Raw genomic sequence first — 14274 nt, forward strand, 5'->3', positions numbered from 1 at the left:
ATATATATATAGTGGAACCTCAACATATGAAAGTCCCTACATACAAAAATCCAGGTTATGATAGCAAAGACGAAGATTTTTTTGCTTCTGTGTACGAAAATAATTCAAGTTGCGAAAGGGTAAAGTCCAAGATTCACCCAGGCTGCCGAGAACAATTTTAAAACTCGCGCGCCGCCAACTCAGTAGACTCGCCACCATCATCCCGCTCTCCCATTGGTTCCTGATGCTAGTCACCGCTGTAAGATCCTGCTTTCCTATCGGTCAGCATCTGCCCCATCATGCCTCTATGTAAAGGCATTCTTTGACCATTTTTTGCGGCAGCGTTATCGTAAACACCTGGAATTTGTTCGTTCACATATATTTTGTTTGTTAAAGTAAATTTGTGTTAGTGATTTCGCTTTCGTTGTACTGTAAGTTACTTTATCGTGTTGTGTGTGAACTTAATTACTTACATTATTAGCCCTGGGTCCCAAGAATGTTGCTGAAGTTCACGGAAAGAAAAAGATGCTTTCTATGGAGACAAAGATGGAGATAATCAAGAAGTGTTAATGTTTTCTGCCATTTTTTAATGTGTTTTGTAAAGTTTAGTGTTAATGTTTTCTGCCATTTTTTAATGTGTTTTGTAAAGTTTAGTGTTAATGTTTTCTGCATTTTTTTAATGTGTTTCGTAGTTAACAGTTCTGTTTTTTCTCCATTTGTCCTCCTCCTCTGTTGCCACTTTTGGACATCGCCTCACTCGAAAGGTAAGGTTCTACATTTTACTACATATGTGCGTACATATACGTACAGTATTTCTTGTACCCTGTTATGTTAGGTATTGAATGGTCCAAATTGTTGTATTTCATTGTTTATTGGTCAATTTAGCTTTATAATAAAATTTAATGTGGTGTTTTTGTAGGGCTTGGAATGAATTAGACAATTTACATGTAAAACGTAGTTCTAGATACGAAAAAATCAGGTTACTAAGGCCGCTCCAGAATGGATTAATTTTGTAACCTGAGGCACTACTGTTTACATATACATATATATATAAATAAATATATATATATATATATATAATATGTGGTATATATATATATATATATATATATATATATATATATATATATATATATATATATATATATATATATATATATATATATATATGTATATATATATATATATATATATATCTATATATATATATATATATATATATACATACTACAGTGGGCCACCCGTATTCGTGTTCTCCAGATTCGTGGATTTCTCTCTGGACCATATCTACCATTATCTGCGGGAAATTTGCCTATTCTCAGGTTTTTCCCGGCAATAAATAATCACTAATTACTGTATTTTGATGTTATTTTCATAAATAAATACATTCTTATGATACAAAAATGATATACTAATTTTAAAATATTACCCTCTTACGCCGAAGCCCTAAAAATCAAAACCTCTCCTGTATGCCGGCGCCGGTTTGGAGAGCGCGGAACCGGAAAAAATAATTTTTTCAAAAAATCACAGCACGCTTAGTTTTTGAAGATTAAGAGTTCATTTTTGGCTCATTTTTTTTTCATTGCCTGAAGTTTAGTATGCAATCATCAGAAATGAAAAATAATATCATTATCATATGTAAATAATGCGATATATGGTAGCGAAAAAAAAAAATTCATAGATAATTGTATTCAAATCACGCTGTGCAAAAAACGGTCAAAGCTAACGAGTTACTTTTTTTTTTCGTTGTATTTTACACTAAATTGCAATCATTTTGATATATATACATAGTAAAACAATAAAAGCAACACCGGAAAAATATTATCACAAAATGAATGTACGAATTCGTAACGAGCGGACGTAAAAAAATGTATTTTATTTTCAAAAATTCACCGTAATTCTAAATAATGTTCTAGAGACTTCCAATTTGTTTCAAAATTAAGACAAATGATTGAATATTACGATACTGTAAGAGTTTTGAGATTAGAATTGCAGATTTCGACATTTCGGACGAGTTAAATTTGACCGAATGTCGAAATTTTAAATATATATATTTTTTCATATCACATATTTCGAAGATGGAAAAAGCTACTTCAATTATTATTGTATTCTTCATGAATTTGCGCACATTTTGATATATGAAACTCTATAAAAAGGCTAATATGAAAAGGAGCAAATATTAGGATAATGCCATGTACGTTATTTCGGAGACTTGCGGCCGCGAATCGGCGCGCGGAGTGAAGGTAATATATTTTTTCAAAAATTCACTCATAAATCACAATATTGTTTTAGAGACTTCAAATTTGTTTCAAAATGAAGAAAATGACGGAATATTACTAGGACCGTAAGAGTTTTAGCTTACAATTGCGTTTTTCAACTATTTCGGTAGAGTCAAATTTGACCGAGACGTGGTTTTTTTTTCTATTTTTTTATCGTGATTTATATGCAAATATTTCGAAAAAAGAGAAAGCTACAACCTTCAATCATTTTAGTTGTATTCTACATGAAATTGCGCACATTTTCATATATAAAACTTTATGTAACAGCTAATTTTAAATGGTGCAAACATTTCGACAATCGCACAAAAAAATTCTGATTTTTTCGGAAGAGTTACCGCGCGAACGTAAGTTTTTTTTTTTTTCATAAATTCACCATAAATCGAAATATTGTGCTAGAGACTTCCAAGTCGTTGCAAAATGAAGGTAATGATTGAATATTACTAGAAATATAAGAGTTTTAGCTTACAATTGCGTTTTTCGACCATTTCGTAGAGTCAAAGTTGACCGAAAGTTGAAATTTTGCACTTAACGTTATTTATATGAAAATATTTCAAAACTGATAAAGCTACAACCATGGGTTTTGTTTTTTGTTGTATTGTGCTGAAATTGCGCACATTTTCCATATATAAAACTTTATGTAACGGCAAATTTAAAGGGTGCAAACATTAGGACAATCGCACGAAAAAATTTATCGGAAGAGTTATCGCACGAACGTAAGGAAAAAAGTTTTTTTCATAAATTCACCATAAATCGAAATATTGTGCTAGAGACGTCCAATTTGTTGCAAATGAAGGCAAATGATTGAATATTACTATAATAGAGAATTTTAGCTTACAATTGCGTTTCTCGAACCATTTCTGTAGAGTCAAAGTTGACCGAAGGTTGAAATTTTTGCACTTATCGTTATTTATATGAAAATATTTCAAAATTGATAAAAGCTACAATCATGAGTATTTTTTAGTTGTATTGTGCATGAAATTGCGCACATTCTCATATATAATACTTCATGTAAAGGATAATTTAAAATGGTGCAATAATTATGTCAAAGTGACGAAATAATTTCCGAGATGCGTCACTGATACTTTTTAGTGCGATAAGAAAGAAATTCGCGCTTGCGCGCCTGCGTAGCGATTGTAAACAAAACAACGCCTTGATCCGTGAACTCCCAGCATCCCCCCAAGGCGCGTGATACAAAGTTTTCGGCTGGTAGCCTATAAGTATTTTTTCCGCCGAATTTTTAAAAAAAACTTTTTTGAGTCCGACGTATGATACGTCCAATCGGCATACGGGAGACATTTTGACTCGACGTTTAATACGTCCAATCGGCGTAAGAGGGTTAATATTGATCAATACTGTATTAGTAAGTTTAATAAGATTAAATGATGTCACATAATAACAATAGTAATTCTCTCTCTCTCTCTTATAGAGGTGTATGTTTTTTGTATGATAAATAAATGAGTTACTAATGTTCAAATATTAATATTAATGTAAAGAGCAATCAATTCATTAAAGAAAATACCATAGTGAATTAGTAACATTTTAGTTTATAAATTACACAATTATGTAAGAACGAAGGAAATCCCTATCTTCACACATCTTTCTTTAAAACTCCAGATACCAAGCTGTCCAAAAGCTGTCAAATATATCAAGTAATGTGACAGGAGGGGAGAAAGTGTGTTCTCTCTCTCTCTCTTTACTGAGATGAGAGATTTTTATGGTACATGTGTGTATAATATGTTCATTATAGGATTTTAAAGAAATACTACAATAATCTTTCACTGTTTCAATATCAATTCATTTAAGACAATACTAAAGTGAATTAGTAAGGTTTTAGTTTAAAAATAAAAAAAATTATGTAAGAATGAAAGAAAATCCATTCTACCCCGCATCTGTCTTTGAGCTCCAGGTAGCCAAGCTGAGTGGGGTCCACAGCTGTCAAATATATCAAGTAATGTGACAGGAGGGGAGAGCGTTGCCATCTAGGTTGTGTTGCCCACTCAAGTTCATGTAATTTCTCTCCTCTCTCTCTCTCTCTCTCTCTCTCTCTCTCTCTCTCTTACTGAGATGAGAGAATTTCTATGGTACATGTGTGTATGTTTATTAATATTTTCACATAATAATAATAATAATAATATAAATATTATTTCTAATTTCAAAATTCATATGCGATAGTATTTTACAGAAATACAATAATCTACCCATTTCACTCCTTTAAATTAGGTTAGGATAACTCTCTCTCTCTCTCTCTCTCTCTCTCTCTCTCTCCTCTCTCTCTCTCTCTCTCTCTCTTGCAACATGAGATATGTATGTCATAGTGGTAACTCTCGCCCTCTGTTTGGGCTGGAAGTGTATCTATACAGTATATCTTTAAGGGCATTACTACATTTTATGGTAAAATAATAATATACTGTACTAGTTTTCAAATAAATAATTAAGTTTAATGAGTTTAAACAATAACAATAACATTTTCTCTCATCTCTCTCTCTCTCTCTCTCTCGTCTCTCTCTCTCTCTCTCATCTCTGCTCTCGCTAGCTTATCTCCTCTTACTTACGTATGTTTTATTCTGTTTTGTAGTACTCAATTTAATATTTAGCATTATAACTAATTTGCAAATATTATTAAGATTAATAGAAAAAATAAGTGCTTTTTCCAGGTCTTTTTATCCACCTTCAAGGTGAAGAGGGCGTAGCCAAGTAAATGAAGTGTTTATATACTTCTGGTTCAGAGGGAAGGCGTGAGTTCTAGGAGATATTCTCTCTCTCTCTCTCTCTCTCTCTCTCCTCTCTCATCTCTCTCCTCTCATCTCATCTCTCTCTCTCTCTCTCTTCTCAATCATTCTCTGTTCTCATAAATAATTCATAACTTTCACTGTGATGTGTCAGATATATGCTGTTGCCATTCAATGGTCTCTTGCTCGCCTCTTCTCTTGGCTCTCTCTCTCTCTCTCAACCCCCCCCCCCCCCCCCCCCCCCCCTCCTCGCCCCCCCCCCCCCCCCCCCCCCCCCCCCCCCCCCCCCCCCTCTTTCCTCTCTCTCTCTCTCTCTTCCTCTCTCTCTCTCTCTCTCTCTCTGTTATTAGCTGTAGGTATATATTTCTAATGGTAAACTGTTTAAGATGACTTTGAAATTATATTAATAATATAACCTACAAAGATTAATGCAGTAATAGGTTAGTAATTAAGGTATATTTGAAGTAGGATGTTATTTAAGGTATACATTTGGTATCTGAACTTTCAAGATAGGCAGTTTTAAGCATTTTTAGCGGTGGTTTTAACTATTCGTGGGGGTTTCTGGTACACATCCCCCATGAATAAAAGGGGAACTGTCTATATATATATATATATATATATATAAATATATATAGTATATATGATATATATATATATATATATATATAGGGTGTCCACAAATCATTCGCTGATTAGTAAAATTAATAATTGTAAAATTATTGTGGATATGACTGTACAACTTTCACATTCTGTTGAGCAATTACTAAGGTTTCTTTTGTTTGCCAACAAATGCCACTGTGATCACTCTACCCACCAGCTGAGTCAAGAATAGCAGAAATGGTGTCATTGCAGGAGAAAGCCCCCCCAGTGTGTGTTATGGTACCATGAAACAAAATCACTTGTTGCAGTTCCACGCAAGTTCAGAAATGAGTATTGACAAGATCCACCAGATGTTAAAAGCATTAAAGACTGGTATAAAAAGCTCACAGAGACTGGAAGTGTTGAAGAATGTAAGAGAAGGAGTATACCCAGAGTGAGTGATGCATCCATTGTTGCTGTGCGCGAAAGCACAGTCATAGAAAATTCGTTTGTCGTGCATCGATCGAACTACGGATGCCTCGGAGCACAGTGCATAAAGTGTTGCACAAACACCTACACCTGCACACATACAAGGTTCAACTTGCTCAAGAATTAAAACCAAATGACAGACCCCAACGTGAAGCATTTGCTACAGAGATTTTGAGTCGCATTGACAAAGACAATGATTATATTAAGCATGTCATTTTTTCTGATGAAGCTACCTTTCACACATGTGGCAAGGTTAATAGGCATAACATACGCACTTGGGGATCAGAACACCCACATGTTGCGACTGACCATGAACGAGACAGCCCCCAAGTGAATGTTTGGTGTGGTCTAATGCACAACAGGGTTATCTGGACATGCTGGAGCATTATGCTGCACCTCAATTAGAAGAACTTCAGCCAAGGGCACTGTTTCAGCAAGATGGGTGCCTCCACACTGGGGTTTGTTTGTTTGTTTGTTTGTAACTATCTGGATGCAACCTTCCCCAACTGCTGGATTGGGAGAGAGAGCCCAACAGAATGGTCACCACGTTCACCAGACATTACCCCTCTTGATTTTTTCTTACGGGGTTATATCAAGGATAAAGTGTACAGTACACCAGTACCCTTAAAGCAAGGATAACAGCAGCTCTAGCAACGGTAACTATGGAGATGTTGGTGAAGACAACAAAGGGGGCACATGTTGAAATTTATTATTAATGTAAAAAAACATTAGTCATTGTTGTTTAAATTGAAGAAAACCTCATACCTCTACCTAACAAGGTTTGTGTGTAATAAAGGTCTGAAATCCAGGAAAGACTTTATGGACACCCTGTATATATATATATATATATATATATATATATATATATATATATATATATATATATATATATTATACATATTATATGATATTAAATATATATATATATATATATATATATATATATATAGTATATATATATATATATACTATATATATATATATATATATATGACTGGTAAAAATGTTCTGTAACAACAGAATTCCATCTAATAAAAGGAGCCCATAAAAACACCAAAATGTAGAGAAAAGAAATACTATATTTCAGAGACTGCTGTCTCTCTCTTCAGGTATATGAATGAGAAAAGTTTACAGAAAAGGTGGTATTTATACCAAGAGATCCGTTCCACAAGTAAGCCAATTTAGGTCACCCACGTTTTCATTCAACCAACGCTTAAGAAGATTTTAAAGGAAGATTATCAGCGGGGGTGACCTAAATTGGCTTACTTGTGGACGGATCTCTTGGATAAATACCACCTTTTCTGTAAACTTTTCTCATTCATATACCTGAAGAGAGAGACAGCAGTCTCTGAAATATAGTACTTTTCTCTCTACATTTTGTGTATGGCTCCTTTTATTAGATATATCATATATATATATATATATATATATATATATATATATATATATATATATATATATATATATATATATAATATATATATAAGTATATAATCTAGCAATGCATAATTAATTGTTAAAACACTGCAATAGGTCACAACCACACTCTTGACTAAAAGGCTTAAAGCATAATATACACACACACACACACACAGGACCACACACACACACACACACCACACACACATACACATATATATATATATATATATATATATATATATATATATATATATATATATAATATATATAACAACAATAGGGGTTTTACAACTCTTTACCTTGTAGAATATCCTGGTTATGGGATGCCACTGCGGAGACTCCAAGAAGCTATTCCATTCCACTGGCAGCATCTGGTTATATTCAACTCGGCCATAATCTTCAGGCTTCCATACATACAACCTGAAAGATATCGTACAAGTTATGACAAAAGCAAGAAGTCTTGTTTTAGGCAATAAGTATATCCCTTTATAGTTTTACCACCACCACGAAGAGATCTCTCTGGCGTGGTATTTAAAGATCTGCCATGTTGTCAATTTTACAAAACAACAACTTTATACATGGAACAGACCTCTGAATGTCTTTGAAACAAACCCTGAGTCTATAATTATAAGCTTATAGGGGTTGTTTTTCATTTCCAGGTAGTATTTAATCTCCTACCTTATTCCGCCCTGCTCTCTCTTCTGAACTTACAGCTTTTTTTTTTCTTTTAAACATTTTAACTATTTTGTCAGTACTTGTAGATGTACATTTATCATTATCACAAGATTACATACTTAAAATTAGTTAATTAATGTTAAAGGGACATATATTTCTTGCTCATTTTCGAATCACGAATTAAAAAACGCTGTTCTTTGTTCCTTACATATTATGTATGATGAGGAGTGTCATCCTTATTAGGTTTCCGATCAATTATTTTGTCAGAGAGAGAGAGAGAGAGAGAGAGAGAGAGAGAGAGAGAGAGAGAGAGAGAGAGAGAGAGAGAGAGAGAGAGAGAGAGAGATGTTTACAAACGAATGTTTACTTTCTCACTTGTCCAACTTACTCCATGTTATGCTTTACTTCATATTTCCTTGCTTGCCAATTTATTCCTTACCTATGATATTAAGAAATCAAGATATTTGTAGCAAGGGGAAATGACTACAAACATACCTTGACCCCCGAAAGTGTGGAGTTGATATATTGACAGCAGCACCAAGATAAGATGCCATGTTGATAGAAGATCTGATTCCATTTTTTGTATTGCAAAAACGCTTTATCAATCGTGAACCTATGCAACAGATTTAGAATTCTATGTAACGAAAAAGATTATATTTGATATCTGTAATGGGAGAAATGGTTTTATCTCTATGTTGTTGTTATATATTTGGCAAATATGTGGAGATTAACCACACATTGAGATGACCCAAACGGCCCCGCCCCGAGAGCCCATTTAATTTTGGAATGATTATAGGGTTCCTGGTTCCCAAATACAAATATATCCATGGTGTGGTTCATATCATGTCTTATTAGTTCTGAATTTACGAAGCCCATAATCATGTTTAATCATAGACAAGTTTGTAATACTGAAGTAGCTCAATGCATATTTCTTTTCATATAAAGAATATCATTTTAAAAACTGAAATTAACTACCCCTTACATCTTTAATCATTCCTGTGTTAATCTGTTTCTTCAACATTGCTATTAACTTTAAAGGTAAGAAAAAAAACTGAATTCAAACACATTCTTTAAACACATTCTGCCATGGAGAAAAACCAGAGATTAAAACCAACACAAAAACTTGACAACTACTTACTCGTCCAGGAGGTAATTCTTATTCTGAAGGAATTTCTCGGCCGTATCGGCGATTGAAAAGGCAAAGCGTTCTATAGCATCTAAGTCCTTTCGTTCTTCGTGTTTCCATCTGTTCCATATCATCATCACCTAAAACAAACCATCCTTCTGTCAGTTCACTGTGCAAATACCTTGATTGACAAGGGTACAAAAAATCAATACAGTGGTTCCCCGTATTCGCTTGGGATGTGTACCAGACCCACCCCCGTGAATATTTAGAACCCGCAAATGTTTGGAACCCCTATAAAAATGCTAAAAACAGCCTATTTTGTTAGTGAAAACTAAAGAAAAACCCACAAAAAAATTTTATACTTGGTTTTTTTTAATAGTTTTATCACAAAACGTGCATTTTATGATGAAACTAATAAAAAAAAAACAGGAATTTGTGGATATTTTCATAGAAAAATACAGTGAATGTGCGAATTTTCCACGATAATGCGGGAAAACGTTCCCGAGAGAAATCCGCGAATGTGTGAGTCCACGAATCTGGAGTCCGCGAAACTGGAGTCGCGAATACGGGGGGTCCACTGTATACAGGCAGTCCCCGGTTATCTGTGGGGATTTCGTTTTCAGCAGGATGCTGATAACCATAACCGCCATTAACTGAAACTAAGGGATTTATGGCACTTATGGTGCTAAGTTTCAGTTAACAGCACCGATTACCAGTTAATGGCCCCATTTACATATATTATGGTGCCATAACTCTTAGGATTTTTGACGATTTTCCGGGTTACGACGCGTCTCAAGAACGGAACCCCCGTCGTAACCCGGGGACTGCCTGTATATATATATATATATATATATATATATATATATATATATATATATATATATATATATATATATATATATATATATATATATATATATATATATATATATATATAAGTCTATCACATTACCGCGATTCATAACATATATCGAACTACAAATGTCCTTTAATATCTAATTCGCTCTACCTCGGAATTAATATATTTTCATATATGTAATTACCGAGATTTTATAAGCGAATAATAAGAGGAAATTGGCCGATTTATTAAGCGATAATAGAAGGCGATAGACAGGCGCGAACCATGCGACCTCTCCATCCAGGACTGACAGTGAATGCTCCAGACCACCCCGCCACCGCAAGAGATATAAGTGTATGCCGCCTCCCACCTCATATACCTGTCGCGCACAGGTATTTTTTGTTTTGGAGGCTGCATACAGCCCATCTCGTTCTTGGTTGCCTGGTAGTGCTTTTGCTCGCACGTAGTCATTATATAAGTCTATCACATTACCGTGATTCATATACATATATCGAACAGCAAATGTCCTTTAATATCTAATTCGCTCTACCTCGGAATTACTATATTTTCATATATGTTTAACTGAGGGGGAATTTATAAAGCGATAATAGAATTGGCGATCGACAGGCACGAACCATCGACCTCTCAATTCCAGGACTGGCAGTGAAGCCCCAGACCACCCCGACACCGGAAGAGATATAAGTATATGCCGCCTCCCACCTCATATACCTGCCGCGGTTGCGTGGTAGTGCTTTTGCCCGCACGTAGTCATTATATAAGTCTATCACATTACCGTGATTCATATACATATATCGAACTACAAATGTCCTTTAATATCTAATTCGCTCTACCTCGGAATTAATATATTTTCATATATGTTTAACCGAGGGAGAATTTATTAAGCGATAATAGAATTGGCGATCGACAGGCGCGAACTAGATATTAAAGGACATTTTTAGTTTGATATATGTATATGAATCACGGTAATGTGATAGACTTGTATAATGACTATGTGCGGGCTAAAGCACTACCACGCAACCGAGAACGAGATGGGCTGTATGCAGCCTCCAAAACAAAAAATACCTAAGCGTGGCAGGTATATGAGGTGGGAGGCGGCATATACTTATATCTCTTGCGGTGGCGGGGTGGTCTGGGGCTTCACTGCCAGTCCTGGAATTGAAAGGTCGATGGTTCGCGCCTGTCTATCGCCAATTCTATTATCGCTTAATAAATTCCCCCTCGGTTAAACATATATGAAAATATATTCATTCCGAGTAGAGCAAATTAGATATTAAAGGTGGGACATTTGTAGTTCGATATATGTAATATGAATCACGGTAATGTGATAGACTTATATAATGACTACGTGCGGGCAAAAGCTCTACCACACAACCGAGAACGAGATGGGCTGTATGCAGTCTCTAAAAAGAAAAAATACCTGTGCGCAGCAGGTATATGAGGTGGGAGGCAGCATATACTTATATCTCTTGTGGTGGCAGGGTGGTCTGGGGCTTCACTGCCAGTCCTGGAATTGAGAGGTCGATGGTTCGCGCGTGTCGATCGCCAATTCTATTATCGCTTAATAAATTCCCCTTGGTTAAACATATATGAAAATAAATTAATTCCTAGGTAGAGCGAATTAGATATTAAAGGACATTTGATAGTATTCGATATATATATATATATATAAATATATTTATAGTATATATTTTATATATAATAATATATATATATATTATATAATATATTTATATATACACACACACACACACACACAGTGGTGCCTTGACCTACATACGTATATGGCGTAGTGACGAAAATTAAGATAAGCAAAGAAGACAAGTAAATAAGCATCTTTTCCATGAGTCTTTTAAAAAGTTATACATTACCTCACTGTATCCAAAAATATAGTATATATTCTCATATTATTGCATTATAAAATACTAACATAGCGGTCAATGTTTTGGTTTGAAAATCAGCTGATGGCAAATACGAGTTTATTTCGCCATATCTAACTCAATTCTGAGTGAATTTTCTTGCTTCTAGTTAGCATAAACGAATATGTAGATACATGACTTATGTGAGACAAGGTTGTTTTTCGTTATACGTACTACGTGTTTTGAAGTCAAAATATGACTTGAATACATCTCGTTGTGATTGTGAACTAAATTATTTTTTTCGTTAACAAATTGCATTGGCAGTATGTTTATTGAGAAAAACAATTATGTGATTCTGTTCACTATTTACACTTTCTTTCATCGTAATATGAGTTTTACATTATTTATCTTTTATCAGTGTGAAAACAACAGTAAAATGTGTTCTTTAGGTATGGACAACAGAACTCAGCTATTTTCAACCATATAAATGAACATAACCATAGAATAAACTGGAATTTGTCACGTATAATTTATAGCAGCAACTGTCAGTACAAGAGTCAAATGATGGAATTTGCCTTAATAAAAGAGAGGCAGGTAATGAACATCTCAAAAGGAGCATGGGATTCAGATGTGATCGACAAGGTTTTCATTCAACGAACGCTTGAGAAGATTAAAGGAAGATTATCAGCGGGGGTGACCTAAATTGGCTTACCTGTGGATGGATCTATTGGTATAAATACCACCTTTTCTGTAAACTTTTCTCATTCATATATCTGAAGAGAGAGACAGCAGTCTCTGAAATATAGTACTTTTCTTTCTATATTTCGGTGTTTTATGGGCTCCTTTTATTAGATAGATATATATACACACACACACCCACACACATATTTATATATATATATATATATATATATATATATATATATATTATATAATATGGACCCCTACATTCGCGGACTCCAGATTCACGGAACTCACATATTCGCGGATGTCTCTCAGGAACATTTCCCCTCATTATTCACGGAAAATTGGCCTATTCACGATATTTTTCTATGAGAAATATCCAGAAATACCTGTTTTTTTGGTCAATTTCATCATAAAATGCACTTATTGTGATAAAACTAGTAAAAAAACCAACTATTAAAATTTTTAGAGGGTTTTTCTTGAGTTTTAACTGACAAAATGGGCTGTTTTCAGCATTTTTATAGGGGTTCCAGCTATTCGCAGATTCTAACAATTCGCGGCGAGGTCTGGTATGCATCCCCCAAAATATATTATATATATATATATATATATATATATATATATATATATATATATATATATATATATATATATATAATATATACATTATCGTATATATATATATATAATATATATATATGTATACTATATATGTATATTATATATGTATATTATTTTAATTATATATATATATATATATATAATATATATATATATATATATATATATATATATATATATAATGTTAAGGATAAAATTTAAAATGGACTATAAAAAGGAAAGACTTTTCACTCCATAAGAAATTAAATATTACATATACAGAAAACAATAGCCAAATAAAGGGCTAAAACTAAGAGCACAACTATTTGACAAAGAAACTTTTTGAGATCTAACCTGTTCATACACATTGCCAGCCACAGCATTGATGTACTCAAAGGCAACATTGCCAGCGACAGAACTCTTCAAGGACTCCAGCTGCTCCGTTGCAAGTCCTACAATCTCACTGAACGCTGCTGAGATCTTTTCTTTGATCATGTCCAGATTCTCATTCATCTGTAAAAGTAGGTCGGACATGAATTAACATTAATGCTATTATATCGAAAATGTACACACACTTGTAAGTGACAAGGTTATAAAAATCCTCATGATCCAAACTTAGGTCCTTCTCCACCTTGAATTTTTCACCTCTCACCCTTTGGCGGGCTGGTATTTCACTTCTTTCAGGATTGAGATCAGGGCTGGGCTAGATAAGGCATTTTCAGTTGCACTTCCAATCAACTTCCACATTAACAAAAAATCAGTACTACTGGCATTTTTCTCCCAGCTTTTTCTTCTTCAAAATAGGCCCAGACAAGGCACTGGGTTACCAATCTATCTAGCTTTTTCTTCCTCAGGAGAAAATGACTCACAATAGGCTGAAAATGATCACTTTTGGTCAACCACACCAATCATCATATACGTACCTTGAAATTATCATTGATGAGTTTTGCTCAAAGGTTCACTTATGAATGCATTACATAGTTACAAACAAGTTTTT

At 34.1% G+C, this 14274-nt stretch overlaps 1 protein-coding gene across 1 annotated transcript in view; it reads right to left on the bottom strand.

Moving 5' to 3' along the window:
• The window catches only part of LOC135198290 (uncharacterized), a 220918-nt gene that overhangs the window by 63886 nt on the left and 142758 nt on the right, over positions 1 to 14274 (bottom strand). The window contains exons 34-36 of the mRNA XM_064225864.1: positions 13632 to 13790; positions 9291 to 9418; positions 7777 to 7897 (exon numbers count right to left, since the gene is read on the bottom strand). Coding sequence (XP_064081934.1) covers positions 7777 to 7897; positions 9291 to 9418; positions 13632 to 13790 — 408 coding nt within the window. The remainder of the gene's footprint in view (positions 1 to 7776; positions 7898 to 9290; positions 9419 to 13631; positions 13791 to 14274) is intronic.

Source organism: Macrobrachium nipponense, chromosome 23, assembly GCF_015104395.2.
Source record: "Macrobrachium nipponense isolate FS-2020 chromosome 23, ASM1510439v2, whole genome shotgun sequence".
In the NCBI taxonomy this organism is placed as follows: Eukaryota; Metazoa; Arthropoda; class Malacostraca; order Decapoda; family Palaemonidae; genus Macrobrachium; species Macrobrachium nipponense.